The 27508-nt window shown below is 42.2% G+C and overlaps 5 protein-coding genes across 9 annotated transcripts; 1 reads left to right on the plus strand and 4 right to left on the minus strand.

The window, feature by feature from the left end:
- Positions 1 to 33: 33 nt before the first annotated feature.
- On the minus strand, positions 34 to 2616 carry antkmt (adenine nucleotide translocase lysine methyltransferase). 2 transcript variants are annotated; one of them, XM_076023940.1, is made up of 6 exons: positions 2478 to 2616; positions 1722 to 1917; positions 1532 to 1636; positions 1297 to 1437; positions 983 to 1033; positions 34 to 783 (listed from the first exon to the last, which is right to left on the minus strand). In XM_076023940.1, exons 2-6 carry the CDS (start codon positions 1881 to 1883, stop codon positions 568 to 570), a joined length of 675 nt encoding a protein of 224 aa, XP_075880055.1. In that variant the 5' UTR covers positions 1884 to 1917; positions 2478 to 2616; the 3' UTR covers positions 34 to 567. The 2 variants fall into 2 exon arrangements, with proteins under 2 accessions (XP_075880055.1, XP_075880054.1); XM_076023939.1 differs by having other exon boundaries at positions 2297 to 2616.
- A 134-nt stretch (positions 2617 to 2750) lies between these two features.
- hirip3 (HIRA interacting protein 3) lies at positions 2751 to 6071 on the minus strand. Its single transcript, XM_076023938.1, has 8 exons — positions 5921 to 6071; positions 4844 to 4964; positions 4599 to 4734; positions 4060 to 4449; positions 3819 to 3985; positions 3480 to 3627; positions 3296 to 3394; positions 2751 to 3091 (listed from the first exon to the last, which is right to left on the minus strand). Exons 1-8 carry the CDS (start codon positions 5995 to 5997, stop codon positions 2904 to 2906), a joined length of 1326 nt encoding a protein of 441 aa, XP_075880053.1. The 5' UTR covers positions 5998 to 6071; the 3' UTR covers positions 2751 to 2903.
- Positions 6072 to 6295: 224 nt separating this feature from the next.
- On the minus strand, positions 6296 to 10574 carry kctd13 (potassium channel tetramerization domain containing 13). Of its 3 annotated transcripts, XM_076023943.1 has the most exons (8): positions 10456 to 10574; positions 10171 to 10205; positions 9383 to 9643; positions 9096 to 9265; positions 8879 to 8968; positions 8521 to 8573; positions 8134 to 8329; positions 6296 to 7721 (listed from the first exon to the last, which is right to left on the minus strand). In XM_076023943.1, exons 3-8 carry the CDS (start codon positions 9618 to 9620, stop codon positions 7473 to 7475), a joined length of 996 nt encoding a protein of 331 aa, XP_075880058.1. In that variant the 5' UTR covers positions 9621 to 9643; positions 10171 to 10205; positions 10456 to 10574; the 3' UTR covers positions 6296 to 7472. The 3 variants fall into 3 exon arrangements, with proteins under 3 accessions (XP_075880058.1, XP_075880057.1, XP_075880056.1); XM_076023942.1 differs by having other exon boundaries at positions 9383 to 9639; positions 10171 to 10573; XM_076023941.1 differs by having other exon boundaries at positions 10171 to 10573.
- Positions 10575 to 11693: 1119 nt separating this feature from the next.
- On the minus strand, positions 11694 to 21897 carry sez6l2 (seizure related 6 homolog (mouse)-like 2). The gene is made up of 19 exons (XM_076023948.1): positions 21664 to 21897; positions 20834 to 20914; positions 20183 to 20305; positions 19865 to 20080; positions 18852 to 18985; positions 18439 to 18631; positions 17997 to 18182; positions 17729 to 17912; positions 17368 to 17531; positions 16956 to 17150; positions 16727 to 16865; positions 15729 to 15925; positions 14966 to 15160; positions 14435 to 14629; positions 14149 to 14340; positions 13958 to 13996; positions 13385 to 13502; positions 13168 to 13279; positions 11694 to 13040 (listed from the first exon to the last, which is right to left on the minus strand). Exons 2-19 carry the CDS (start codon positions 20889 to 20891, stop codon positions 13011 to 13013), a joined length of 2670 nt encoding a protein of 889 aa, XP_075880063.1. The 5' UTR covers positions 20892 to 20914; positions 21664 to 21897; the 3' UTR covers positions 11694 to 13010.
- Positions 21898 to 22924: 1027 nt separating this feature from the next.
- Positions 22925 to 26926, plus strand: asphd1 (aspartate beta-hydroxylase domain containing 1). 2 transcript variants are annotated; one of them, XM_076023944.1, is made up of 5 exons: positions 22948 to 23837; positions 24076 to 24282; positions 24397 to 24604; positions 25532 to 25645; positions 26153 to 26926. In XM_076023944.1, exons 1-5 carry the CDS (start codon positions 23388 to 23390, stop codon positions 26260 to 26262), a joined length of 1089 nt encoding a protein of 362 aa, XP_075880059.1. In that variant the 5' UTR covers positions 22948 to 23387; the 3' UTR covers positions 26263 to 26926. The 2 variants fall into 2 exon arrangements, with proteins under 2 accessions (XP_075880060.1, XP_075880059.1); XM_076023945.1 differs by lacking the exon at positions 25532 to 25645 and having other exon boundaries at positions 22925 to 23837.
- Positions 26927 to 27508: the final 582 nt, after the last annotated feature.

A 27508-nucleotide genomic window follows, 5' to 3' on the forward strand; every position in this document is an offset into this window, starting at 1 on the left:
TAATTTAGCGATTAAATAGCGACAACACAATAGTTACATAGTTACAGTTGTTATTTTTATATCAGAAAATGTCACGACAAAAATAAATAACCCAAATTTAGTTCCATCACAGGATAAGGGAACAACGAGAGGTACGTCTTGTCCATATTAATTCTTAGGCACACATAAAGTAAAAGTAAATGACACAAAATGTACACAAGCTGATAAGATTTCACGAGATTTCTAAATAAAACACTAAATTATTAAATATCCATTAGGTACTCTTCATAAACTATATTAAAACAGTGTCAAAGTAAAACAAAACAAACAAACCTTCATTCATGTTTCTTCTATAACCGCTTTCAAATCAAGTTTTTTTTTCTTCCTAAATATGAATATGATGGAGTGAACGAGCATTGCACCAAACCATTAATACAAAAAGAAAACAATATTTGTAATGACGGATAATGGTTCAAGTAATAAATTAAAGTCAAAGAATTCAGACAGTGAAATTAAAAAATCCCACCAGTAATCAACATACTTGATTTTACAGTTTCTGAAAACACAAAACTGGATGCATCCAATGGCTCAGGAGGTAAGTTTGTTGTTGCAGTCGGTTTCTGTGAGGTTGTCATTCTTCCCGACGGTATTTTGTCTTTGTGCTTGCATGCTATACGCCCAGGCTCTGTCCACTCCGTGTCCTTCAACCCTACAGGGTTTCCAGTCACGGAGGGGAAAACGTCCAGCGACCACTATGGCGTCATCTGGAAGCTCGTCCTGCAACTTCTGCTGCAGTAATGACAGCTGAAATGACAAGAGCACAATAGTAAAACATTACTTCTACAAGTACATTGTCTGCTACACAAATATCCTATAATGCCTATAACTATGTATCAGCAACTCAATTGCGTGCAGTAAAAAGTGGGTGTTCAGGCACACAATTCACAAAAGATACATGAGCTCAGTTCAGATTCTTTGACTGCCAAAATGTAACTTTACTCACCACACTCGGGGCCAAAAACACTGTAACGTTCTTGCACTCGCTTAAGTCAACCTGTGAAGAGATTAATGGCATGTAGTCAACAGACTGATTTCTGCAAGTCCATTAACATATTTTTTTGTATCAAATGTTAAAAAAAAAAGCCCTAACAAAGTATCTGTGCATATTCAAAGGTTGATAAAATATGATGATTTGATTGGGATTTGATGAATATGTATGTAATAATATTATCATCAATTTATATTACACAACAGTTTTGTGTTGTAGCGTCATTTTTAAATCTGTGATATAATTTGCATGTGTGCTAAATGTCAAACCTTCCAAAGATCTTCCCGTCGATACGACACTTTTTCATGATGGCCTGCTCTCCATGCATGGAAACAGGCCATGCGAACAAGCCAGGGGTTGAGCTCATAACCAATGGTTGGAGTGAAGCCTCGCCGATGGGCTTCCAAGACCTTTGGGGTTAAAAATGACCACGTTATTATCATAAGAATCCACCACCTAAAACAAAGAAAGGGTGTCCAAGAAAGTTACTCTGATTTTGCTTACAATTCTGCCGTCACCAGACCCTAAATCCACAAGGCTTCCTTGTCGACCTCTCAGCAGTTTCATTACATTGTCCACTTGAGTTTTGCTTGCAGGAATGTATGGGACCTGGAAGATGTATTTCAGAAAGGTTCTCAGAAAACGAAGCACAGGCACTACAGCACAGAAAGGATTTATTGGTCATTGACGATACCTGCAACTTCAATGGGACTTTTCGAAAGCCAGGCTGGAGGACTCCAACCCACATAGCGTACACTGTGAGCCCAGTGCCTGCAGCTATCTGTACAAGCCCCCATCCACCGACAGATCCAGTCTTGAGTTCTGTGAAGGCCTCGTTTGGTGTGTCATCATCCATTCCTCAATTGCTTTTTTGTAAATTCAAGGCTCACCTAATTTTAGAAATGATTTTTTAAAAGTCAGGCAAAGGACTGTAGCAGGTTTTTTTTTTTTTTTTTTAAACCAAGAAACAGACATACAGTACCTTCTAACCCCAGACTGTTCATAATATTAAATCGTAATAAAGTCGTAATGTAGATCTTTCGAAATTATTAGTTTATTTAAACTCTTAATTTCATTGTACACAAATACTAACTGCATAAACACTTAAATCTGAGATTTTAATTAGCAGATTATTATTATTTTATTTTTTTAAATTATAATTTACCTCTTAAAACTAAGATCTAAACTATGACATTAACTTAAAAAAAAAAAATTGCCCTCATCAGTCCAAGAACATGCAGTTTTTTCCCCTTTAAGTTTTAAAATTACCTTTGACGGATTCAGGGTCACAGGGTTACGTTGTCTGTCCAAGTTCTAACATTAGAGGTAAATTCTGCCACCATGAATGGCAGATGCAAATAATCAATATCAAAAGCCAGTCTCCAGGTCGTTTGTTAAAGGTCCGCTACGTGGGAATAAACAAAACATCCAGGTCTAGCACAACACATACCTACGAAACCGGTCGATACGTCGAGTCGGACACATTACGTCGTGGGACTTGTCGGTCCGCGGAATATTCCGCGTCCTTCCGTGAAACGATATACATTTGTTCCGGTTGTGTATAGTATTACCGAGTAATTGCGCTAGCGTGTTGCTATTGATAACACAAAATCAACTATGATAATTTCTGCCTGCTAGATGCCAAATGAACAAAACAAAACAAAACCAAAAACATAAGCCCACTATTTGTGTCTTGTTTAACTGCCATTAAAATACAACTTGCAAACAAGATCAGAGTCTTTATTTGAAATGAGTCAATATTTAAACAAATTTACATTACTTAACAAATTCAATAACAGATTAGATAAAATAGCATATGCAACAAACAAAATTTACATAAATATTGTTTAGCATTCCCAGACATAACCAGTCTTGCTTAGTCACTGCTGGCATCATCACTTATGACACCCCGCAGGTTACCCCAATCAGTTGTCCTCTTGTGCCCGGTACGTGTACGGTTTTCCTCATCGCTTTCAGAGCTGGAGTTCAGACAGCGCACATGTGTTGAGGTCAAAGGTTCCACCCGCTCCAGTTGTATTGATGTTCCTCTGCGCTTAGGTCGACCTAAGACAGATGACTCAAAATATGAGACTGCATGTGCGCGATTACATTATTAACAGTGGAACATCAATAGTGAAAGTGTGGCAAAAATAGTTCTGTGTGATTTCTTCCAAACAAATATGTTTTTTAAACCATTTACCTCATAATAGGAAATTTCTAATAAGCAAAAAGCCATAAACGCACACAAAGAAAACATTAGGAAAATACCTTGTGTGGTAATGATGTTGCTGACATCAAGTTCTGCAATTTCCTGAGCCCGCTCCCTCTTCTTTTTCAATTTTTTGCATTTCTCAATAGTTGGCTGACCTTTAAGAAAACAGGTTAAAGTTGAAGGTAACCCCTTGCATTTTGGTATCAGCAAAGACAAAAATTTTTACATGTCATTACTCACCTTTGATGCCAAGGTCTTCAAGCTCCTTTTTCAAGACAGCAATCTTGGATCGGACAGATTTGCAGTTACCGAGGAGCTTCTTGTAGTTGCGCCTCACACCACACAGACCAATGTAGCGCTTCAGCCTCACAATTGCTGAGTTCTCATCCTGAATGACAAACGAGAGCAGATAAAGTGTAGAAGGACGCTCAACATTTAGGCATCCTGTAAAAATGCATATTTTTACAAATCTGAAAAACCCTTACATTAAAAAAAAAAAAAAAAAAAAATGATGATCAAAGGACAGAAAAACATAACCGAGTACAGTAGGGGTGACAACTTTAACATTAACAGACTTACCTTTTCGCTTTTAGTGTTCGTCCATCTCTTCTGTTTTGTTTTAGTGTTCTCATCTTTTGTTTTCTCATCTTTTGCATTTTCCGTTTCTCTCTCCTGTTCATCCAATGATGGGAGGGATGATGAATCCGAGTCTTCATTTTTCTCTACCACTGGGGCTTTTTCTTTTTCTTGTACAAAAAAAAACTATGCAAGTGAATGAAAAAATGATATGCAATACTGGGTATGAAGTTTGGATAGTCACCTTCATCACTTTCATTTGAGGCGCTGCTGCCTTTTTTGTCGTCATCCTTATGAGATGAGCTGTCAGAATCGGAATCACCCTCTGCATCACTTTGCAAAGCTGTTTTTCCTTGACTTGGACGATCACTTCCAGCTGTTTCTTTTTTTATTTTGTCTTCTTTGTTTTTGATAGTTTTGCTTGGACTGTCATTATAATTTCTCTCATTTGCTTCTTTTACAGATTCAACTCCCTCCTCATCTGAGGAGTCTTCGCTGTCGGGCACTCGCTTCATTTTTCTAACTGGTTTTTGTCTTGATTTTTTCCCCTCTTGCTCTTCATCCTCTGATTCCGATTTATTATGGTCCATCTCTTCACCCTGGTCACTCGATGCGCTCCCATCCTTTCCAGATTCTGTCAGTGAACACAGGAGATACATCATTATAGAGTTATTGTATAAAGGTTTGTGTTTCACCTCACAAAAAGTCCACACTTGGTTAGGAAAAGGAATTAAATTGTATGTTTGCAAAACAGTTTAGCCGTGAAGACGTGAGTTAAAGTACCTTCCGATGAGTTGGAGCGGAGTCGAGATTTCTTTGTTACGGACTCAGCACCCACCACCTCTTCATTTTCCTCCTCTCTCTTTCTTTTATTTCGAGGCATTGTGTTCTCAATATCACTCCCATTTTCGTCATTCTCCTATTGGGAGGAAGTAATATACACAATACAAAATACAGCAACAACTCCAATTGAAAGTCCAAAACCTACATACATAATCTTCAAAAACAACAACAAGAAAAAAAAATACCAGCATTTTTCTGAGTTCCTCTTGAACCACCTCTTTCAGGTAAAGTCTTGCCTCCGTACTTAATGCATCACTTTTCACATGGGCCAGGTAGCGTTTCTTCAAAATTGCAACCGTGAGAACACTGGAGTAACATTGGAGCAAAGCAAAGCAAGTTTTACAGGTTCATTTTTTATTCCTGTTGGCAGAGTAGGAAAACACAGAGGACAAAACAGTTTATCTTGACAGAAAAACTTGTTGTAATTTCTTCCGTATGCATATTTTCACAAATGTTTCGAGGCAAACAGTTAAAATAACCCAGTAAGTTTTATGTAATACAAGGAGAAAAACAAACAAAAAAGTATATGGTTCATATAGTTTGAACTGCTTTGTTAGCAATAGCCATTAGACATAAGCTGAATGTTAAAATTGTAGTCAAATCTTTTAATTGAACATATTTTTACCCAACAATCAATAATGTGTAGGGTGGATGGGTTTTTATAAAGGAATTAAATAAATAAAGGTGAAAAGAACACGCCATCCTGACTCTACGCAAGCCACGCAGCCCACACGCGGTTGTTGTGAATGGATTGCGCAATGATATTGCCCGCAGCTACAGTACGTAGCTCTACTCTATGGAAACGAACGTGAGTTTGCATCGAAAAGTAAATTTACGTTAAAGACAACTCAGAAATGCGGGACAAACCCCGTCCCGCATCGAGTAAAAACGGGACGCACCATTTCATTGTCAAAAACGAGACAATTCTGCATTTTAAGGGACGGTTGGCAACTCTCCGTCCAACCTGCGGGTGTCGCTTCAGAAAATGACAGGTGACTGGATACGACTTCAGACAGACTTCATACTTAGACGGAAAACATAACTTCACATCATCAACAATTCAACTTGGCTAGCTGAAGAAGACTCGAACCGTCTCAGCGACTCAACTTTAACATACTCAACTTGTGGCTGAGATGTGTTTGTGAGATGAGATCTTCGTTAATTAATAGCGTTTCAAGCTAACAGAAATTCGTGACGCCAAAAATCACTCTTAATCTAATGAGCAAGCACAAAATCCTGTTTTAATAGCGTACGGACTGTACCTCAGGTCCGCCTCAACACGAAGCTGATCACACACAAAACTGCGAATTGTTGCCTTCTCCTTCTGGGACGCCATCATTTACGACTTTTCTGTGGCGATTTCTTTTTCGCGGGAGGACACGTGCATCCGGATGTGACGTCGGGGTAAAATGCAGCGTGGGTTTTGCAGTACATTGCGAAATAACCCATGTGTGAACGTGCTATTTTCAATAATATCCACATTAAAAGGAAACCAAGACAATAAAGAATTAAATCTTTCAGATGGTAGGTAACGTATATTAGCAAACACTTCTTGTAGCAGCATAAGATTACATTATATGAAGTCAAATTCCATTACTTTTGGTACCTTGGAGAAGGAGGTTGAATTGAAACAGAAGTTTGATTTCATAAGAAATTTATTCAGGACAATCCCATTACCATAATTGGACGGAAGTTACATTAGTGCATATTTTTAGATTTTCAATGAAGGTCCGAGACACATATTGCTCTCATTCAATGTTTTCAGTATTCAGTGATTAGATTTGCATGAAGCCCTGGTGAATACAACATGTAAATGTGTTTCCTCTCCCTGAGGAAAACAAAAAAACCCAAACACAACCCAGTATAAACTGTCCGTAATATAACTGAATGGCCTATTAAACTAATTTTAGTGAACTGGTAGGAGACAAAGCAAAAAAAAAAAAAAAAAAAAAAGGCTCAGAGTAAAACACAGTTCTGAAGAAATTATTGTGGTTCCTGTTAAAATACACTGAAATGCAAAGTCACCATTTAGCTATTTACATGTGTGAAGTGAACACTGGATGTGAGCTGTGGAGTGCATTACATCATTACAAAAATTTGAAGTTGAGCACTGATCAACACAAAGATTGAAATACATTAAATTCCAAACAATAAATTAAGTTCATAAATTAATTTAAAAAAACAACAACAAAAAAAACAACAAAACATTGCAAAGCAACAGCAGTAATAATTTAAATACAGAAAAAAGGAGGTGCTAAACAATCTCTTTCATAGACAGCCCAGAGAAAAAGGTCTACTCAGTTTTAATCCAGTGTTAAAAAAAAAACCCAAAAATGAACATCCTCCACTCATCTCCCTCAGACAGCATGTGGGAGTCTGAGTAACGAAAGGCAAGAGATGCTTCACAATCTGAGGAAACAATGTCCTTCAACAGGAGGAGGCCAGTACATGTCACCATGGTCACAGCAAGGCTGTCTGTTAATAGGTAGGGTGGGTTTTGACACCCATGTCATGGAGGATCCTTTAACATTTCATCAAGGTGACACAATTTTCACATCCTAGGTGAGTCTACCAGTTCCTATTAAATAATGTACACAACATGTTTTCGTGTAAACAAAGCGTCATCCATCCTTGGATGATGTACTTCAGATGAGAAATCCGTCATGAGCGCCAACAGTTCCGCCGTCACAGACATGAATCTAAAAAAAAACAACCAAGCTATTGCTAAGATCAATCGCATCTCTTTCATTCTGCTCGCATTTGCGCTTGAGAATACACAAAAAAATCACTCTCCCAAGTTTTGTTTTCACATTATTAATCCTTGTACACAGTTTGCTGACCAGGTCCTCTTTCGTCGTGCATTATATGCCTCCTCACGTGGATCCGTCTCACACGCCTGTCCCCCCCGACAGCTCCTTCCTCCTCCGACTGGCCGGCACCCAAGGATGAGCCCGAGCCTCTTGAATCTAACAGGTGTAACCCTCCTGGACCAGATCCTCTGTTGTTCTCATATATGAGGATGTTGAGCGTTTCCTCAAAGATTCGGGCCTCGGGAAACTCAACCTAGAAAGAAAAAATATGTTCAGGTTTGGGAGGTTTTAAAAATAGAACCGAGCCCAGGGCAGTAATCAAATGTAAGGCTCCAGTGACACAACTGCACCGCCGTGTCGGCCTAAATAGACAGGATTTCAATAAAAATACAATCAACAACTTTGCCAAAACATATAAAAGACCCGCATAACTTAATCTTCTCCATCTCCAACATATTAAATAGCTGATAACATCACTATGACAAGAAAAAAAAAGAACTCCTATTGCTAATAACTCTTTTTTGCAATATAATACATTTCTGGGCCAACAATATATTTTAGTTGTGCTCCATTTGGTGTAATACTCCCAAGTCTAAAGCAGCAATACCATGTAATCTATAATTAACGTACATTGAGGAGTTTGTGTGTGACCTTGTAATACTTACTTTGGTCTGCTTCTTCTCTGTGGCATAGACAATAGAAGTGCAGCACACTTCTGCAATTTTGCGGCCTTCCCCATAGAAGGACCAGCAGCAGATTTCATCCCCAAGCACGTCTTTGACAAAGAGGACGCGACCATTAAACCGCAGCACCAGCTTGTCAAACAGTTCGATGTTCTTCAGCAGGTTGTCGTCCGAGTTGCTGGTCACCAAAAAAAAAAGAAAAGAAAAAGGCAATCAGGAAGTGAAAGTATGAGAAGGTAATCTGGAAATTCTCTGCTCAAATGGAGATTCCAATAAGAACAACAAGCTAGAAACACTCAGTTGTTGCAGTCTTAGGGACTCGTTTATTTCTTGCCTTAGCCCTCATGCACGGTCAGACTTAAATTTTACCTTGTGTAGGAGTACTTGTTGTTTCCCCTGTTGTTTTGCAGTTTTACCACTGGCTGTAAAAACAAGAAAAAAAGAAGAATAACACACACATTTCTCCTGGAGATCAATACAAGTATCTATCTAATCTAATGCAATAAATACAGGAATTGTGAGCAAATACAAGTGAGTTAACATTTTGTCAAAATAAAGGAATTATTCTTAACAGCAAACTTCAGCTGTTTGCAAATTTGCATATAAAAGCAGTTTGTAAGTAATGCATTTTATTATTATCTTTTTGACACGTCCTATAAAGACAGGCAAATGCTCCACCTAAGTAGATAAACTGTATATTCTCCTGTGCTGATTTGGCTGGACTAACCTTTCTGCAAGTGGCGATCATCCGCTGTTCCTCTTTGGCTGAGGTGATCATGGGGATCCGACACACACTTTCAAAGACGTCTTTCTGTTTCTGATAGTTAAAAGAAAAAAGGCATTAGAATACAAAAGTGTGATTTTCATCATCATCATTGTAAATGACTGTAAAAAAAAAAAAAAGAAAAAAAAGTTGAGTAAAAAATTAAGCTTAATGTACGTACTTGCATGGCACTGAGGCAGTGCTGAACGAGCCCCTGTACACGGTAGTACTGGGCCTCCTTCAGAACTTCATCCAGTTCTCTGCGGTCCTCTGGGAGAGGTACTGAACCATCCCGCAAGAAATTCAACACAAGTCCAAAATGTCGACCACATCTGTCAAGGACGAGCCAACCTGGAACCAAGGAAAGTTATTTGATTTTTTTTTTGGCATCATTCAATTTTATTTAATTTTTTTTACAGGACAGGGGGAAGGTTTGAATTGCTCTCTAATACGGAGACATCCACTGACCTTCTTGGTCTATGGTGACCTCTGTTCCTCCATTACACATGCTCCGCAGCAGACTGTCTTCCTTGCTGAGCGTTTGGACGGTTGTGTAATGCAGTGAGCCTCCCACGTTTAGTTTTACATACTTGCTACCTTGCAGACCGCCATTCCTGAATTCGGTGGTGTTCATGAAGGCATGCTGGGAGACAACAGACTGGGCAGAGTCAGCAGCATCACTGCCGACCGAGGCCTCAGCAGACATGGGGCTGAGGGGTCAGTTCCTGTCTGGGATGCACACAGAGCCTGTTAATGTACCTGTTTAGACCAACAAAATACTCAAAACATGGATGCAGACAATCAGGATTTTCAGTTGATTGCTACTTGACTGTAAAGTTGAGCTAAAGCATGTTTAAACGGGTTTCAACTACCAAACCCAAAGTGTTCTTGTGAAGATGGGGACATGGATATTCAAGGAGGTAGGAGGGCTGAGGTGGTACATACAGCGGTAAATATTAATGCAGACAGAGTAAGAATACATAAATGTCACACTGATGCATCTCCTCCATGGACTAGATTGAACCACAGTTAGCTGGCAACACAGCCAACAAACTGAAGCGCCTGGAGTCTCAAGGCAGACATGAAGAGCTGACTTCAGCGCAAGCGACATGTGACATGTTTACCACATACAGTGAATGAAAGCGAACTCTAAACACATAGCGGAGGTATTTTACAAAAATATCGACGTCACCACAGGGTGGTAACACTAAATTGTTGCGTACACGACTCGGCTCGGTTAGGTTTGCTGTACTCACCTCACTAAACATCCAAGGGAGCTTACGAGGTGGACCTGGCAAAACAAAGACAGGTAAAAGTCTAACTTAGTGACAACTACTTAGCCCGCTTTTATGAATAGCCCTAACCCTCGAGAATGAATTCAGGGCGCAGCCGCGGTTAATGTTTGACAACTCATTTGAAACGTCAACAGCTAAATCAATCTGGCTATCAGTTAGCATTTGGAACAACCTCCGCTGGAAACGCTTTTTAGGCTCATGTGGCGACTCGACAAAAAATACCAGACACTGGTTAGCAAAACGTACCAACTACTGATTATGAACGGCTAAGCCCATTGTCAAATATAAAGATTATTCTCGGAGACTGCGCTAAATAGGTCACACGGAAACGAAACAATCGCAACTTCCGCCACCCTCTTCTTCTACGTCCGCTTTGTGTTGAAGAGCAATACTGGAGTGATTTACTGCCACCTTCTGAGACGAACGCCATATTACTGACGATACCGCGGTATACAACCAAGCGAAAACCCCGAACGAAATCGAATTTGGTCACAAACCTCTCTCTCTCTCTCTCTCTCTCTCTCTCTCTCTCTCTCCCTCTCATATACATATATGTATATATATATATATATATATATATATATATATATATATATATATATATATATATATATATATATATATATATATATATATATATATATACATATACATGTATATATATATATATATACATATATATATATGTATATATATATATATATGTATATACGTATACATATATATATATATACGTATATATATATATATATATATATATATATATATATATATATATATATATATATATATATATATATATATATATATATATATATATATATATATATATATATATATACACACACACACATATATGTATATATACATACATTTTAACTGGGCCAAAAACCACAGCATGTATTTGTGCTTGAGAGTGTTTTTCTACACCATATATATATAATGGTCTGGTAACCATTATGTATATATATATATATACATATACATTATCCAACAGTAACTATTATAGCAATTCAGTCTAAACCTATTTGCAGCATCTGTAAAGTCAATCTGTAGAGCCGAATAATTATTAGACGTTACTGCATTATCATGTGGTCAAAGAAGCGAACTGCAACTAGATCCATCAACGTTCTTTCTTCTTTTTTTTTCTTTTACAAAAAAAACATACGGAAACGATTGACTGCTTAAACAACACGCCACGTTCTTTCACCGTGTCGGTTGCTCACTCCTTTAGAACATAAAGATTGATATCAACGAAATTTACATTTGTCAAGGGTCATTCAACCTCCCTCCCTCGACCCCCGGGCAGTCAGGCTATTTTTCCTTGCAGGGTGCACATAATATTTTGAAATTTACAAACTATGCACAGCCACAAATTATAAAATGCCCAGTTTTGTTTCATTATGTAATCAAAACCACTCGATTTTCACTGGATCCTCTGTGGCTGAAAACCACAATTATCAACAAAAACTCTCCAACACGTATTTACACCATTCAAACAAAGACTTTATTTCCAGTTTGGCAAAGAGTACTGTCTTCCGAAGTGTGTATTCATATATGAAGCAAAAAATGCTACTGATGGTAAGAGAAGAATTAAGTTAAAGCAACAGTCTCTAAGATCCTTCATTTGGCACAGTGAATGGCACCACATTCACTGTTCAAACAATCAGTTTTTAAATAAATACATAATGCATCATAGCAAGCAGCCAAGTTTGTAGTTTTTTCATCAACATAGTGCATACAACATCAAATCCGATAATAATGATAACTGCCGGTAACTATAATGATAATGGCAAGACAGAAGAGCAGAAGCAATATAATTTACAATCAGTGCATGCTCTAAGCATCATGACATTCATGTCCTTACCTTTTCTTACATGTCATGTGACAGTGGGTGACGATGCACTCCAGAAACAGCGAAAGAGAAAATAAACACTGCCATTGTAAACAGCATTGCAACAACGGATGAAACACTTAAGGACATTAAATTATTTGACATTATATTTTGGCACTGAATTTTCATTACATATATAATGAAAATATACAACCTTCCACCACCTCGTATAAGTGTATATGTGAGGCTTATATATACACACCGTTTAGTGTATACATACCTCAATTAAATGTTTAATCAGATATTTACATTCAATCAGTGTGTGTGTGTGTGCGTGCGGGTGTGTGTCTATGTTGTGTGGGTGTATGTGTTACAGAAAAAAAACACAAAGTGAGCAAAAGAGAACACAGCTGTTCTCAAATCTTTTCTTGAGATATAAATTAAATAATTATCCCATTATATTTTTTTTTAATATTTTGCCTGAAATATAGCATGAGTCATGAAATAAATGACTGTGAGTAGTGCATTCTTATGAGTGTCACATTTGAAAGTAGCAAATAAAGTATTGCCAGGTTTTTTTTATAAAGATTTGGCCACATGACTATTATAATTCACTAAATCAATTTACACTGACGATTTTTCTCCAGTCATGTTTTCTATTCCTCCCATTCGGTTAATTTACCTTGGTATCCATTTAGAACCCTCCTTAAGGCACCAGTCCTTATAATACAGACATTAGACCATGAAGTCGGAGCCAAGTATGGCTGACCACACCACTGCACCAGTGCAACAAATCAACGGAAAGCACCTCCACTATAAATAAACCAGGGACACTCATGGTGCAACATAAACAAGGTGTTAAAAATGAATGTCAAAAAAGGGGAATGAGGCCTTTCGTGTTCTCCAAAAAGTTAAACTTTTTGCCTCTTTTCTCCATTTCCCTTCATCTCAACGAGGCTTTTCTCCTTTAAATGGACACTTCATACTCCCTCGTATCCTGGGGTGAAGAAAAAAGACAGAAAAAGAATTAGCAACATGTTAAGAGAGAACTATTTAAAAGGGTCCACATGATCCACCAACAACATGAAGTTCAGGGCAATTTTCAATCTGAGAGTTGTATTTACCCCTGCTTCATACAGCGGGTTATTGAAATCCGACTCCACGGTGATGGGACTGTAGGAGTGTGTGTGAGACAGAGACTTCCAGAAGAGTGGCTTCCATTCTAACCTGCATATGCTGTGAGCCAGGAAACAAAATGATGTTGAAGCTCTGGAGCAGACAAACAGGGTGAAGAAGAGTGAACTCAGGGAAAAATAAAGAGTGAGCGGACTCAGCACTTACTTTGTATAGTACATGTAAATCCCTCCAATCAGTAGGATGACTAGGATGATTGGTAGTATTATTGCCAGGGCGATGTTCTCACTCAGAATCTGATGAGACGGCTCGAATGACTGGGACACTATAACAAGAGCGAATAATATCATTGTAAGGCAGCTTTTTAAAAGTAGTTGCCATGTTGCTATATACCAGCAATATGGATCTCAAATATTGCTGAATTTGTTCGTTCTTTTTCAAATGTTTGTTTGTACATATAAATGACATGATTGCAATGTATCCCACCATTTAAGGCGTTGAAACTACAAAAAACTAAAGGCCATGTTCAGACTACCAGCCGAAATCCAATTTTCAGCCCATCCAGATTGAAACCACTTTTGGGAGGTACTTTCAAATCACATTTGGACAGGCGCGTCTCAGTCTGAACAGCTCCAAACACACCGATCGGTTTTGACTGTCTGTGACGTCACCCTACACCTCGCAAGAAGAATAACTAAAAATCGGATTTGAGAAGGAATCTGATTTGAATCGGATTCGCCTGCAGTCTGAACGCAGCCTTTAAGGAAAGAGAGAATTTACCTTCTAACTTGTGATCGTTCAAAAGCTCCTCGTAGGCCACTGTCCAAGACAAGTAGACAAAGTTAAGCTGGGCACATTTGATCACGGGCACAAATACATCATGCACTTCTATATGACAGACTAACCAACCTAGTTCTATATGCAAAGGGGAAAATAAAAATAAAAAATTTGAACGCGGCAGAGACATTTACCTTTGCAAAACGGTGGTGGGCTGTTCCACTGAGAGGGATGGCCAGGGACACAGCTGATGATGACCTCGCCAATGAGCTCGTAGCCTTCATAACAGAAGAAGCGCAGAGTTTCTCCTGCCTGGTAGCTGTGCTTGTACAAGGTCTGGTAACCATTATCAGGAACTCCGGGGTTTGGACACGGGTCATATTTCACTGTTCAGGGCAGATAGAAAACACACCTGTCATGCTAAAAGGCATTTAAAAAAAAAAACATGCAGCAGCTGAGGAGCTTAGGACCAGGACTTACAGACACACTTTGGGCTACGGTCACTCCATTTGGGTGTTCCGGTATCTCGGCCATGGCAGGAGATCTGGCTCGGACCCTCGAGCTGGTAGCCCTCGTTGCATGAGAAACGGACCACCGTTCCAACAGCGAAGCCTGCTTCGGGGCGCACTGAGCGTGCTCCGTTCACAACCTCCCCCGGATCAGGACACTGTTGGACTGTGGAAAAGAAATAGAGACACACAGGTTGCATTCAACTTTCAATTTTGAATTCCATTTTTAAAGTGGGCAGCGTCAATTCTATTTCTATTTTCACTGCAAAACATATCAAGAGGGGCACATCTGTTTCAAGAATCAAGTGTTTCACTTCTGCAGCTGTAGCTCGCTCTTTCTTTCTATATTTAAGTCAATTCAGTGTTTGCACAAAGGCTGCGTTCAGACTGCAGGCGAATCTGATTCAAATCAGATTCCTTCTCAAATCCGATTTTTAAAAAATGGATTTTGTCTGGCAGTCTGAACGCGGCCTTGGTCAGTGCATCTCACTTCTCATCCCACCTTTAACACACGTGGGGGGGCTGCTGCTCCAGGAGAGGTCCCACTGGCAGGTGATGATGTCAGAGCCTCTGATGTCATATCCGGGTTGACACTGGTAGGTCAGTACGCTGCCTCTCACTGGGGAGGTGTGGGAGGAGCTGATCCAGCCAAACTCGATTTGGGGGAGGGCAGGGCAGGTGTCATTGGGCTCAACCTCTGCACAGAGTGTAGAAACAAGAGCATTCAAACCATTTCTAATCAACCCGAGACTCGCTTGGCCGAACCTCGCATAGTAGGTGGAAAGCTCAGATTTCCATTCCGGGATGTTGCACTTTAATTTTGCCAAGATCTTACTCAGACTATTTTCTGTTGGTCAAATTATTTTTGGGTTTGTTTCCTTTCGGTTGTCATGAAACCGTGAAGCAACTGTTACAAGGTGAAGAAATACAGGAAGTGGCTGCTAAGCCATGGCTGATTTTGCTACAACTGGATGGCATTTTCACATTGAAAGAATGACGGCGAATGGTACTGAAGGCCTTTCCACTGTGAAAAAACACTCTGTACTGTTGCTAATCATATAAAGGATGTAACAAATCAAATAGATGCGTATCCAAAGGGCTTCATGCTGTGATCATGATAACGTTTAAGATTTATAGAGAAAGACCTCACGTTGTGCTGTTGTGCATCAAAACATCCATCCAATCATTTTATTTCACAGCTTCTTCCTGCACCCATATTTCTTCACTTATAAACATCACGACAGTAGTGAGTGTCGAACGCTCACCATGGTAGTGGATGAGGAAGCCCTGGCTCAGGATGAAACTGGAATCAACGGGATCACTCTGGAACTGAATGGTGACCTCTGACCCCCCGGAGACAATCTGGAAGCGCTCTCTGGAGGTCATGTATTGTCCGATCACGTGGGACATCAGGTCTTGCCCATCAAAGATGGTCAACACGTCGGTGTGGCGGATGTTTAAACTGCGAGGGGTGAAAACAACAAGGAGAAACGAGACTTTAGAGAGCGGTTTTGCTTTTTTTTGGTTGGCCTTTTGTAGCGCCATAACCAGTTGGGTGCCGTATCTCATTGAAGCATAAAATGACTTTGAAGCTATTCATTTTATTGTTAAGAAACAACATACTGTTGCTTTAAAGAAAAGTCCATCTACCGAATGGGATCTACGGCGGCCGACAAAGGCCAAACATAATACAACTGCTTAATGCGCCTTAATTGGCGAAGACAGCTGCAGGTATGGAAACAATGAAAATTCACAAACACAAGTCTGAACAAGGTACAGCACAAGCATATGAAAAAAACTAAACAAAAGGCTGCATAAACCAGTCACGACAACGGAAGTGCTCCAAACCTGCAGGGGGCGCTCTTCGCGGAAGAGCTCAATGGAGAGACAGATAGGTAGATTTGTTTGCATATGTTTTCTTGGTTTGCCTCTGTTGTGTTTTGCAGTGCTTCTCTCTTTGCAGCGCATTTGATGATTAAGTTTATGTTTTTATGTCTTGCAGCGCGTTTCTTTTCATTTGCACCACAATCCTCTTTTTGAACCTTGTTTAGACTTGTGTTCGTGAGTTTGCATCGTTTCCATACCTGCAGCTAAGGCACGTTAGGCTGTTGTATTGTGTTTGGCCCTTGTTGGCCACCGTAAGGGATCAGCAAGAGACAAAGCAATGCCATTTTTCCTCCAGTTTCAGCTGGACGTTGAGAGAAAATGAAATCGAACGATCGAAACTGAGCGAAGAGGAACGCCTTGAATGAGCGACACTCACATTTGGACATCCAGCTCGATGCGCTTCTCTTCGCTGCCATGGATCTGCCACACACAGTCGAGCCCCTTTGAGTAGCTCTGTGGCCAATCAGGGGACAGGATGGTACCTGAGGGCTCGGTCAGTTCCCCACCACAGAGAGCTGACAGGGAAAAATGAGATGAGAAATAAAATAAAACAGCACTGTTGCCGGGGCCTTTGTCAACTTGGCATGCGTTGAAAACGTTGTTACCTCTGCACACAGGCTCGCTGTCATTCCAGTGAGGGTTGCTGGGGTCGATGCACTCAATAGTCCCTGACCCTTGCTCCATGACAAAGCCCGGAGAGCAGCTGAAGGTGACGGTGGTGCCCAGCTGGTAGGTGATGTCGCTGCTGCTGAAATTCCCGTGGGCCATGTAGGGCTCCCAGCAGTGTTCATCATCGAAGGCTTGGCGAAGAGGAGGGAAAGAGAGGCACAAAAGCTTTACATTTTTGTCTTCCCCACCATACTTTTCACTCATGCACAACGGACGGAGGAGGAAGCTCAGGGAGTCTTTAAAGATTAAAATGACCTCCAAGCAACAGCGACATCACTTTCGGAATTCGCAGCCTCTGCTGAGCCAGCAGCTGGCGTCGGATGTGCACCGGCGTGGAAAAGACCTCACCTTCGTAGCGCAGAGCCAAAAGCAGGGGGATGGATGACGAGTCGGCCGTGAGCTCCAGGTACAGTGAGGAGCCCTCGCTGAGCAGGCCGCGCTCCGGGACGTCATCGAGGTCCGAGTCGAAGGCGGTTACAGACAGAGAGCTGTTGCCGCTGCGCACCACCAACCTGGACAGAAGAAACGAAACGTGAACGACTCCGAATGGTGAGCTCGGTTGTCGTGAACCTAAAGGATGTTGGAAACTTCAAATTCGGCAAAGGTAAAAAAAAAAGGTAAAGCATCTTTGTTGTCATTGTACTGGGGTACAACAAAATTCAGATCAGGTCATATGGACGGTGGTGATAAATACAACGCGCAAACTTACTTGTCGTCGTCTTCGTCCAGCACCATCCTCTCAAAGTGCAGGTGGAGTCGGTGTCCCTCTTTGGCCTCTATCAACCAGTGGCAGCTCAGGTTGTTCCCGCCGCTGTGGTTGCTGACGGACGGAGGCGTCGGAGACAGTATCCGGCCCACCGTTGCGTTACGAATCCATCCTCCGCAGGACACGGCTGCACACATGTAATTACACATCCGTTAATTTCCCGACCGCCGGCACCCGTCGGCCGTAACGCGACCGCAGTGCTTGCACTCACCGACGCATTGTGGCTCAGGGGTGCTCCAGTGCGGCTGCGTGGTGTTGACGCAGGTGGCCACCTCGTGGCCGCGCACCTGGAAGCCCGGGTCGCAGTAGAAGTGGGCCTGACCTCCCGGGTGGATGTCTGTCACCGTCACGCCGCCCTTCTCAGGAGACCGGGGGAACGGGCAGGACAGCAGGAAGGCTGTGGGAGGAGAGCGAGGAGGGAAATATCATGTGAAAATCAGCTCAACGAGAACCTTCTGATTTTTTAATCCGGGCTCGCTGCATATTTGGGTAAATTTAAGCATTGCTTTCCTTTAATTCTTTTTCAGGCAGCGTTTTTACTTAATCTTGACATTTCTCATTTCAGTGGCCTATATTTAGAAAAACAAATGCGCAGAGTTTAAAAAAAACAAAAAAAACAAAACAGTTTCAACAAACCCAAAAGCTTCACTTGCCTTGGTAATGGAGGCTGAACATGCCGTGGTTGGTCTGCTGCAGGCTGCGGTAGTGTATGTACACCTGATTGGTTGTGCTGCGAATCACCTGACCCTCTCTCATCAGCGTCTCGTTGGCCAGGAGCTCAGGTGCCAAGCCTCCGTGCCCCATGATCGTCAGCGACTCCTTCTTCGAAAGGTTGACTTTCTTCACCTGCCGCAAAAAATTCAATAAAAGATGCAGAACGTGAGCAAGTCTTTACAGCAGCATCTTTTTGTGACCAAGGAAGCAGAATCGAATGCCGATCAACATCCTAGTTTGTGTGTTGACTAACTGTATGATGTTTATGCATCTGTTGCCAAAGAGAAAATCTATAGTCTTGCAAAAAAGACTTGGTGGCAGTAAATGAACTGAAGGAAATGAAGCATTTTACCTGAATTTCAACACCGTAACCTGCGTACACCGTGATGCTGTACGTGCACTCCAGAGGTGAGACAGACGATGTCGACGCCGGATCCGGGGACTCAACAACATCGTCCATCGTAGACAGAGTTGCATTGCATTGCACTGCACGGTTGTAGACACAGGGCAAACAAAAAGTTGAAACGTGCTCCCCTTTGACTCATCAAAAACTAAAACTAGTAAATAATTGAGTTTTGATTTGTTTCATAACTTTATTTTGTTTGCGCTAGAACTGGTTTTATCTGCATCATTGCTGTGTGACCAACTTTTAGATAAAGATAATGATTTAGAGTAAAGACATTTCAGATACATTAAAAGATGCAGACATAAATGATTTACTATGTTGATCAACTAATCTGAACACTCGTCTTGAGTGTGTATCCTCATCCGGCAGACAACAAAATGCATTCATTTTTGTCAAAAATTAAGCAATTGGTGCTACAATACACAAAACCTTGTACTTTATCATTTACCAAAAACCAAAATTGAATTGAATTTTTTTCTATTATTCTGCCACTTGCAAGTACTGTCATGAAAAACGTTAAATTCCTGCTGAATGTTACAGAATGTGACATGTAAATAAGAAAAAAAAAACATTTCCCTGACAGCTTATTGTATTGAGTCTTATGCCCCTAAAAAGCACCATGCTAATAGAATAAAAAAAACAATGGCAATGTGATAGCAATTTAATACATAAGTATACTTTGAGTCAATGTGAGTATTTCCAAGCCTGGTCTCTTATTCCTCATCTCTAATATCTTCTTGTCATTGCGCCTTCAAAGAGCGGCCCATGTGGTTGAATGAGCTTGTGTTATGAGTTGTGGTTATTTGTAAATTGCCCTCACTGCCACTCTCATCAAAAATTCTGGTCTTCTGATGTCACAAATTAAAACAGGAGTAACCGCAACAACAACGACATCAACACCAAAATATATTTTCCTTCCAGAAAAGATATGCACTCAAGGACAGCTCGTTTGCAAATACCTGGCACGTGCATGGTTGTTATTGTGGTGGTGGTGATCAGAGTGGTGGTTGTTTCCTCCTCCATGGGCAGCGACGACATGGTGTTCCTTGGTCCGCTCTGGCCGGCGGCAGAGGGAGAACCTAAAGCCGTGGTGAGCAGCCCTGGAGATATGACCGTCGCTGTCGATTCGGCCTGGCCATCTCCTGGGACGGCCTGCGTGGGATTGGTGGTGGTACCTGCAGAGTCCCGAGAAGCCGACGTGCGTCATTTGCGTGTCAAAGTGCCCGTTTGCTCTGACTGGGATGTGTCTGCGCTATTACGTTGTCTTGTTTCCACACCTGTGCCAGATTGGCCTAAGTACTCCTTGCTCTGCAGGGCAGCATGGATCACGCCGCCCAACGGATAGGAATCTGGAGCTGACGTCGGGGGTGTATCAGGCTGAGGAGTTATGAAGCTCATTCCTGAAATAGCAAGATTGAAGGAGATTTGAGCAGTGCGGTTGAGTGTGAGGCATAATTCACAACATTGTTCACTTCACTGATGTTTTCTAATGGACGTGTGTTGATCTCAAAAGAAATGATCAAAATTTAACACACAATTCTGAGGACATGCCGTTTGTGATGTCACAAAGAGCCTTACCTTTCTTTCCCAGGTTAGTGACAACATCTTCTATGAGGTGTTCTGACCTCTAGACGAACCTGATAGTTTACTTTGTCTATTTCCCATTCAGACATGTAGAATGTATGACAAGACTCAACTTTAGCTGGAAGGGGGAGGCAAATTCACTTTGCTGCAAGCTGTAAACACAGGGCTAAATTGGCCTTTTTTCTGGATATATGCAGTTTGTCTTTTATTTGGAATATGGAACATGCTACGCTGCTTCACTGGAGTCCAGGATTGGAAATGAAGATCTGAAAAAAGACTTTTAAATGACCATACCTTGCTTAAAAAAACATTCACGCAGCAGACACACACACATGCGTGCTAACCTGAAGCGACGCTGATCATTGTGACGGACAGCAACACTGTGAGGTATGTGAGCCCCATGGCTTTTGCAGGAGCCGAATGACCTGAGAAGGTTAAAGAAAGAAGAAAATGAAGAGCGAAACGCCACTGCATTACTATATCATCCATATTGACTCAACAGTCGACCCAGGTGATAGAAGCTGATAGCATTCTAGCGGCTGGTTTGGCGAAAAAAAAACAAAAAACCGGACAATTGTTATGTAATTTCATTGCACTTTGTTATTGGTGCTCCCGGCACATGTTTACATCACACAGGCCACAGTGACTTGGAAAAAGGGGGATGGCTGCAATTGAATTGGGAAGCGGTGGAAAACAAATCCTGAACATCCATCCATCCATCCACACGATTGGAATGTAGGCATGAAATTCATTTTCACAGGTGAAGAATATGGAGACAGGTACGCAGCGCGAACGCTGCTGTTAAATATTCAAATCATCATTGAATTCTGCATTGTGCCCGAAAATGCGCTATTCCAAAAAAAAAAAAGCATTAAAGCCGCCGGCCTCTCCACGGTGTTGCACTCAATAATCAAACCCTCACGTCTGTGACACGATCGCATCGAGTCAAACGTGTCCACCGTTCGTCGAGGCGTTTCCTCGGTGTAATTTTAGCAGCCTGGTGACAAAACGACGGGGCTGTGAGCGAGGCAGCACCGATCGCGCCTCCCCCGGCCCTCTTTGTGCAGAGGACGATTTTTTTTTTTTTTTTTTTTTTTTTTTTTTGCATCGCTCGTCAATATTGTGGCACCGACAAGCGTCTCCGTGCATTTGGATGGCTGCACGCATGCAATACCTTTGTCGTCGGGGACTGCGTCCTCAGCTCCGCGGCGCGACGATCTGTATCCTGTTGCTTTAGGCCCCGGGAACGCGACGGGGTTGGTGCTGGAGAGATGCCCCTGGCTGGTTACCGCGCAGTTGACGCATTCGGCTCTGATCTGACGACATTTGTGTGTGAAGGCATCAGTTGCATGCACCCTAGCGGCGGCGCGCCGCAACTGCAGCGGGTGCGCTAGGAGCGGGAGCTCTCCGTGTTTTCTGTGTGTGTGTGTGTGTGTGTGTGTGTGTGTGTGTGTGTGTGTGTGTGTGTGTGTGCGCTCTCTGGAGGAGCTGTCCACAAGCGCGGTGCTGAAGCGCGAACAACGCTGCACGGTATGTCAGGTTGAAATCGCACGTACGTCGATCGCGGGGGATCGATCGCCGATGGTTAAGGCGTCGCACTGCATGACAACCGTTTATTGTTGTTGTTGTTGTTGTTGTTGTTGTTGTTGTTGTTGTTGTTTAACCCCCACGCCCTTGTTTTGAAGCCACGGTTTCGTGAAATGGTTGAACGCTTTACGTTAACCGAGAGATGCACAGCTGATCTGTGGCGGTCCGGAGCTGCGCGAGATCGGGGAATGACGAGTGCTGACGCTGCTGTCGGGGAAATTAGTCACCGTCACATTTGAGTGGGAGAGTTAACGCTAAATCATGCTAAGCGTGTCATTAATTCCGCGTTTCTCGGTTTAAATAGGCTAGTTGGACATAGCCCTCCCACCTACAGCTCACACCCGGATGTGCATGAGCAGAAACGCGCATTGTTGGCTTATGCTAAAAGCAAATGACAATAGTTATAAGCTGTAGAAACAAAAACAAGCATCTTGCTACTAAAAACACCAAATATAAATATATTTATGTTCTCGTTTCACCCTGTGTACTTCTGTAAATTGCGATTAAAATATGATGTATTTAAAAACCACAGTGCATAATTATTGTTTGTAACGTTTATTTTTTTTTTTTAATGGATAACAAGCATTGCTGTTGGCATCTCTCATCAAGTCCACCTGCGCTGGTATTGTGGCCCACAAAAATCGGCATCAACATCGATAAACAGTGATACCTTGCATTCCCTTGTCACAGCAAGTACAGTCAGAGTAGTGGAAAGCCTAGTGATTTCTCAAGCATAAAGTGTACTATCTTTAGCGACATCTGCTGCTGGACTGACCCCTTGTTCAGGGAGCAACTTATATCTGGACTTACATAACACCATGAAAAAATAAAACAACTCTCCAGTGGAACTTAACCACTCCGTTTAACCACTACCCAAAAGGTCAGTGGGTAAACAGATCCGCAACCTGCACTAAATGTTCCACTTAGTTCCTCCTTTCAAGTGCATGCTGGGATTGGCGTCTGCTTCCGGTGACCCCCTAAAGGCGATTAAAAAAAGGAAAGCAAATTAATGTGCCGTCTGTTTAAATAAAGGACAGTCCGTCATTCTCATCGAGCATCTGAGGCCAGTGCAGTACCATCTCACAATGTGACTGTTTAAGAAGATTTGGGTTGCAATCACGGCACGTAAACAACCCATTTTTTTTTTTGCACAAAAAAGTGATTAGAGCAAACCAAAAAAATTCATTATTTTCTAAGAGATCTTTATTGAACTCTTACAGTTTACAAAGATTTCACAGTGTGTGCACTTTTGTCTCAACCTGCCTCTTCTCCTTTTTTCTCCAGTGTTGTGGAATCTCCCCAGTTTAAAGGATGCACTGGCCCGTGAACACGCTGCCTGCGTACATTGAGATGGACGTCCATTCACTAAGTGGCCTCCTGTGGACGCTGGCGCTGCTCTTCCTTTGGCACTGCTACCGGATTGGCTCCGACATGCCAATGCCTGGTCACATTCACGCCGGCAAACTCAAGTCGGGCTCGAGGCGGTCCATGATGTCCCGCGGCGGCGGCGGCTGCGGCGCCACAAAGTGCAGCTCGCGGTCCAAACTGTCAAGGGGCGATCAAATGAGCCCCTTTATTTCCATGAAAACAGAGGAGGATGAGGAGCGGGGGCAGGACTACCTGGCCACGGTGCTGGGCCAGTCCCTGTTCCCTGCCCAGGCCACCGCAGAAGCCAGGAAACGGTACGCAGCACTACAAGAGTATGCCAAGCGCTACAGCTGGGTGGGCATGGGTCGCATTCACAAGGGCCTCCGTGAGCAGGTACAAGCACGTACTTTGTGGCTAAACCTTACGTCAAATAAGTCGATCATTCTATTGCGAGATTGTCCTGTGATGTTGTACCGTGAATGTTATTTTCAACTGGGTTTGCAGATATTACTGTCTGTTCATCAAATAAAGAAACCTTGAGCCTTGGACTGAAAAATCTTTGTTGGACATCACCTGATGTCCTCCCCCCCCCGCACCCCCCCCCCCCCACACACACATTCCCTCCACACAGATGAGGCTGAATGATCATTCTGCAATACAGAAGCCCCATCTCTTCTTCCTGCCAGACGTCCCCAGCGTTCCTTTCTTCCCACGTGACGCTCACAAACACGACATCGAGGTCCTGGAAGCAAGCTACCCTGCAATACTGGCTGAGTTTAAGGCTGTTTACCAACATGGGATTGAGCCAAAATCAGGCTGGACCTGCATCGGTCCAAAGGTAGTCGGTAGCAAGTTGCTCTTGGGGCACTGAAAACGCTTTTGTACGTCACGTGGAAGCGTCCCGTGGCCCTTGTGTACCCCTGAGTCAACTAAAGTTTTTTTTCTATTTCAGGGCCAGGCCGTGTTTCCTCTGTACAGCGCAGGAGTGTGCGTGGCAGGAAACTGTCGCTCCTGTCCCTACACCTACCGGACACTTCTCTCCCTGCGCACCTTCATAAGCAGTAACTCTTTGGGCTCTGCTGGATTTTGGCTACTGGGCCCAGGAGCTACCTTGGGGAGCTGTTACGGACCAACCAATACTCGCCTTCGCTGCCATCTTGGTAAGATGTTTACCTTAATAGTGAAACTGCATGTTGTCCACATTCTAAAGAGGGGAAAGATAAGGCTGGAGATTGACAGGGTTGTGTATTTACATCATTATATAAAATGTGACATGACTGCATTTTGAAGATGCTTTGCTTGAACACCAGGGGGCGAGCCAGCATCTCTGTTAGGCCCTAGATGGGGTGGCAGTTATCTGATTGATTTCAGTTTCATTTCTAAGAATGAGGTTTGAGGTGACTCTGATCTGACTGCATTTGAATACATGCGGTTTTCTTCTGCTCTTCAGTTCAGATTTGCAGACTGCTGAGGTACAAATCAGAATTTGGTTCCCTAAATCCCGTCGTCTAAATTCAACTTTATTCAATTACGGAAAATATCCCATTTCCATGAAATAAGAAAGCATTCCTCAGCATCCTCAGCATTAGCAACTGCAGCATATTCCTCAAACTCAAACAGTCAAACTCTTCCATTTGAATAATCCATGTTGGGACTGATGTGTTATATCTATGTTTTTACAAAGGACAAAACAATGAAACGATGACTTTACAACTCATAACTGGCAGTGGAACCCCCTCTCTGTCAAAAATGCATTACAACCCCGACTTCCATTCTGCCTGCCTTTGAAGTTGCAGCCTTTGTGTAAAATGTATTCAAACTCATCAAAAGTGTCACTGCGCTAACCTACTTGGCACAATGGCCGATTTTGCTGCACCAATTAAGATAGTAAAATGGCCCGAACACGGAGCAATGTCATGCTTTTGTAGGTCAGGGTTTTAGGATCACTTCCCCTGATCCCATTTAACGTGTTAATCGCTCCGACTTTAATCCGCTCTGTTTAAATGGAGCTCATGGCCCTGTTTAACCGCAGGGGGAAAGGAAAATCCACTGTTTTGTTTGCAAAGTTTAAGAAAACACTTTTTCAGGTCTGCAGACTCCACCCTCGTGCGAGCTGGTGGTGGGCGGGGAGCCTCAGTGCTGGTCGGAGGGACACTGCTTACTGGTGGATGACTCATTCCTTCACACTGTCTCCCACAAGGGTCGGTGAACCACACGCAACTTGACCAGCGTATTCAAACACACAAACTCTGTCTTGTCAATGAACTCCACATGAATGGGAAGCGTCCAACCTGCACTTCTCTTGCTCACTTTTCAGCGACTGTGCTTAAGCGCACAGTCCTGGAAACCAACCCTCTGTGATGTCATAAGGGGGTGGGGGGATACCTATCCCCTTTCAGTGAGATTCACGCTAGGTTTATGTTCTATGCGTGGAGGTCGATTCCTTCACGTCCCCGTTTTAACATGTGGCAGATACGACAAAACAACAGTACATGAAATGAACCCCCATTTCGTTCCAGACTTCAAACAAGGGGTCACATATGCTGTTTCAACAAAGCTAAAGACATTTTTTGATTATCAGTCATTTGAAGAAGCTTCATTTGGAGACTTTTTTTTTAATGTCCCAGATTTCATTTTTGACATTGAGCCCCATTTTCTTTTTAAATTGTCATTTAACAAAAATTAATTTAGATGTTTTTTTTCCCCAGGGCCTGCAGATGCTGGACCTCGGGTCATACTGAGTGTTGACCTCTGGCACCCGAATGTGGCTGCAGCGGAGAGACAAGCCCTGGACTTCATGTTCAGCCCTGACCTCTGAAGTCACTCCTGCGATGCCTTACATTAACCCTGCCTTGTTGTGGCAGGTTACGAATCACTGTGTAAAGATCAGAATGACAGCAGCCATGCGCGACTTGCTCACATAACTGCTACACGTCCAGAGTTCCCAAACTGACATCACCCGGAAGTGAAACGAGAGCTGATGGGTGGGAAGGAGAGTCAGTGTGAAATGGGAGACTGACTTTGTTTACTTTGCCTGCCAGTGGTGTTTTGCATGTGAAATCCATCATGACTGGTCACCCGATTTCGTGATGAGAAGCTGATGCATGCTGATTAATGCCTAAAGGCCGACTGATTAGGCACGGAATGTGTTACATAGAATTCAACCCGAACAGCCACGGCGCAACCAAATGACTGTGAAAATGACAAAAATAATTTTTAAAATATGTATAATGTAATTTATCTGATATTTTCATTTACCTTTTTTGGTCTCCAAACAATGCCTATTGCACATGGTTCTCTCCAAATTACTATTTATAAGCATGTATTATTATTTTTTAACAAAGAATGCATTTCTTTATTTTTTAATTCATATTCATGATTGTTTACATAGCAGCACTTTGACAATATGTCTAAGCTCTGAAACCAAATAAGAGTCTTGATCCAATGTTCAATTTCGATGAATAAAACAAGCACAGAGCGAGGCTGAGAGTTTTTTTTTCCGACTTACGAAAGATGCGATTCGAAGCAGAAGACACCTGGATGGCAGAACAGCGAGAAGCGTTTGTCTTCCAGCCAGTTCTTAATTTGCAATACAGAGGAATAAAACCAACTCCCTAGATCAAATGGACTTTAATAACAGAGCAATACAGCTGTGGCGAGTCAAGACTGCTCCTCAGGTCTGAAGCCTACTCCGTGGGTTCCAGAGGACATCCAGGAAGTTCTGCTGGAGCTTTAAACAGAATCAAACGAATTGATTGCGGCAATGTTGCTTTATGATGTAACACTACTACGTCGTAACATATTCATCACGACACTAAAACCTGTGGTAGGTAGTGAATGATTATTATTTCTGTCCTGATCCACTACAATTAAATGTCACCCTTTCTTTCAAAACAAATAAGAAAAAAAAAACAGTGAATGTAGAGCAATAGTTCCTCCTGGGTACGTCTTTAACGATAAAGACACTAACACCAAAATTTTAAAAAACACACACTGGTTCATAAGCCCCCCTTTTTGACTTTTTTTTCTCCTTCCCCGCCCAGTGGTTAAGAATTAGAGCAGTG

The sequence above is a fragment of the Nelusetta ayraudi genome, unplaced genomic scaffold (genome assembly GCF_046127955.1).
Source record: "Nelusetta ayraudi isolate G7.1 ecotype Tasmania unplaced genomic scaffold, CSIRO-AGI_Nayr_v1 ptg000016l, whole genome shotgun sequence".
In the NCBI taxonomy this organism is placed as follows: Eukaryota; Metazoa; Chordata; class Actinopteri; order Tetraodontiformes; family Monacanthidae; genus Nelusetta; species Nelusetta ayraudi.

Coding starts and splice junctions, on each gene's coding strand:
- antkmt (XM_076023940.1), bottom strand. CDS start 1,883: ATGGATGATGACACACCAAACGAGGCCTTCACAGAACTCAAGACTGGA. Junction 1,637..1,721: donor AAGTCCCATTGAAGTTGCAG/GTATCGTCAATG, acceptor TACATCTTCCAG/GTCCCATACATTCCTGCAAG. Junction 1,438..1,531: donor GGTCTGGTGACGGCAGAATT/GTAAGCAAAATC, acceptor TTAACCCCAAAG/GTCTTGGAAGCCCATCGGCG.
- hirip3 (XM_076023938.1), bottom strand. CDS start 5,997: ATGATGGCGTCCCAGAAGGAGAAGGCAACAATTCGCAGTTTTGTGTGT. Junction 3,628..3,818: donor CGAACACTAAAAGCGAAAAG/GTAAGTCTGTTA, acceptor TTTGTCATTCAG/GATGAGAACTCAGCAATTGT. Junction 3,395..3,479: donor TGAAGACCTTGGCATCAAAG/GTGAGTAATGAC, acceptor GTTTTCTTAAAG/GTCAGCCAACTATTGAGAAA.
- kctd13 (XM_076023943.1), bottom strand. CDS start 9,620: ATGTCTGCTGAGGCCTCGGTCGGCAGTGATGCTGCTGACTCTGCCCAG. Junction 8,969..9,095: donor ACTGCCTCAGTGCCATGCAA/GTACGTACATTA, acceptor TTTAACTATCAG/AAACAGAAAGACGTCTTTGA. Junction 8,574..8,878: donor TGATCGCCACTTGCAGAAAG/GTTAGTCCAGCC, acceptor TTGTTTTTACAG/CCAGTGGTAAAACTGCAAAA.
- sez6l2 (XM_076023948.1), bottom strand. CDS start 20,891: ATGGGGCTCACATACCTCACAGTGTTGCTGTCCGTCACAATGATCAGC. Junction 18,986..19,864: donor AACAACCATGCACGTGCCAG/GTATTTGCAAAC, acceptor ACAACCGTGCAG/TGCAATGCAATGCAACTCTG. Junction 16,866..16,955: donor CAGCGAGCCTGTGTGCAGAG/GTAACAACGTTT, acceptor TTTCCCTGTCAG/CTCTCTGTGGTGGGGAACTG.
- asphd1 (XM_076023944.1), top strand. CDS start 23,388: ATGCACTGGCCCGTGAACACGCTGCCTGCGTACATTGAGATGGACGTC. Junction 24,283..24,396: donor GGACCTGCATCGGTCCAAAG/GTAGTCGGTAGC, acceptor TTTCTATTTCAG/GGCCAGGCCGTGTTTCCTCT. Junction 24,605..25,531: donor TCGCCTTCGCTGCCATCTTG/GTAAGATGTTTA, acceptor ACACTTTTTCAG/GTCTGCAGACTCCACCCTCG.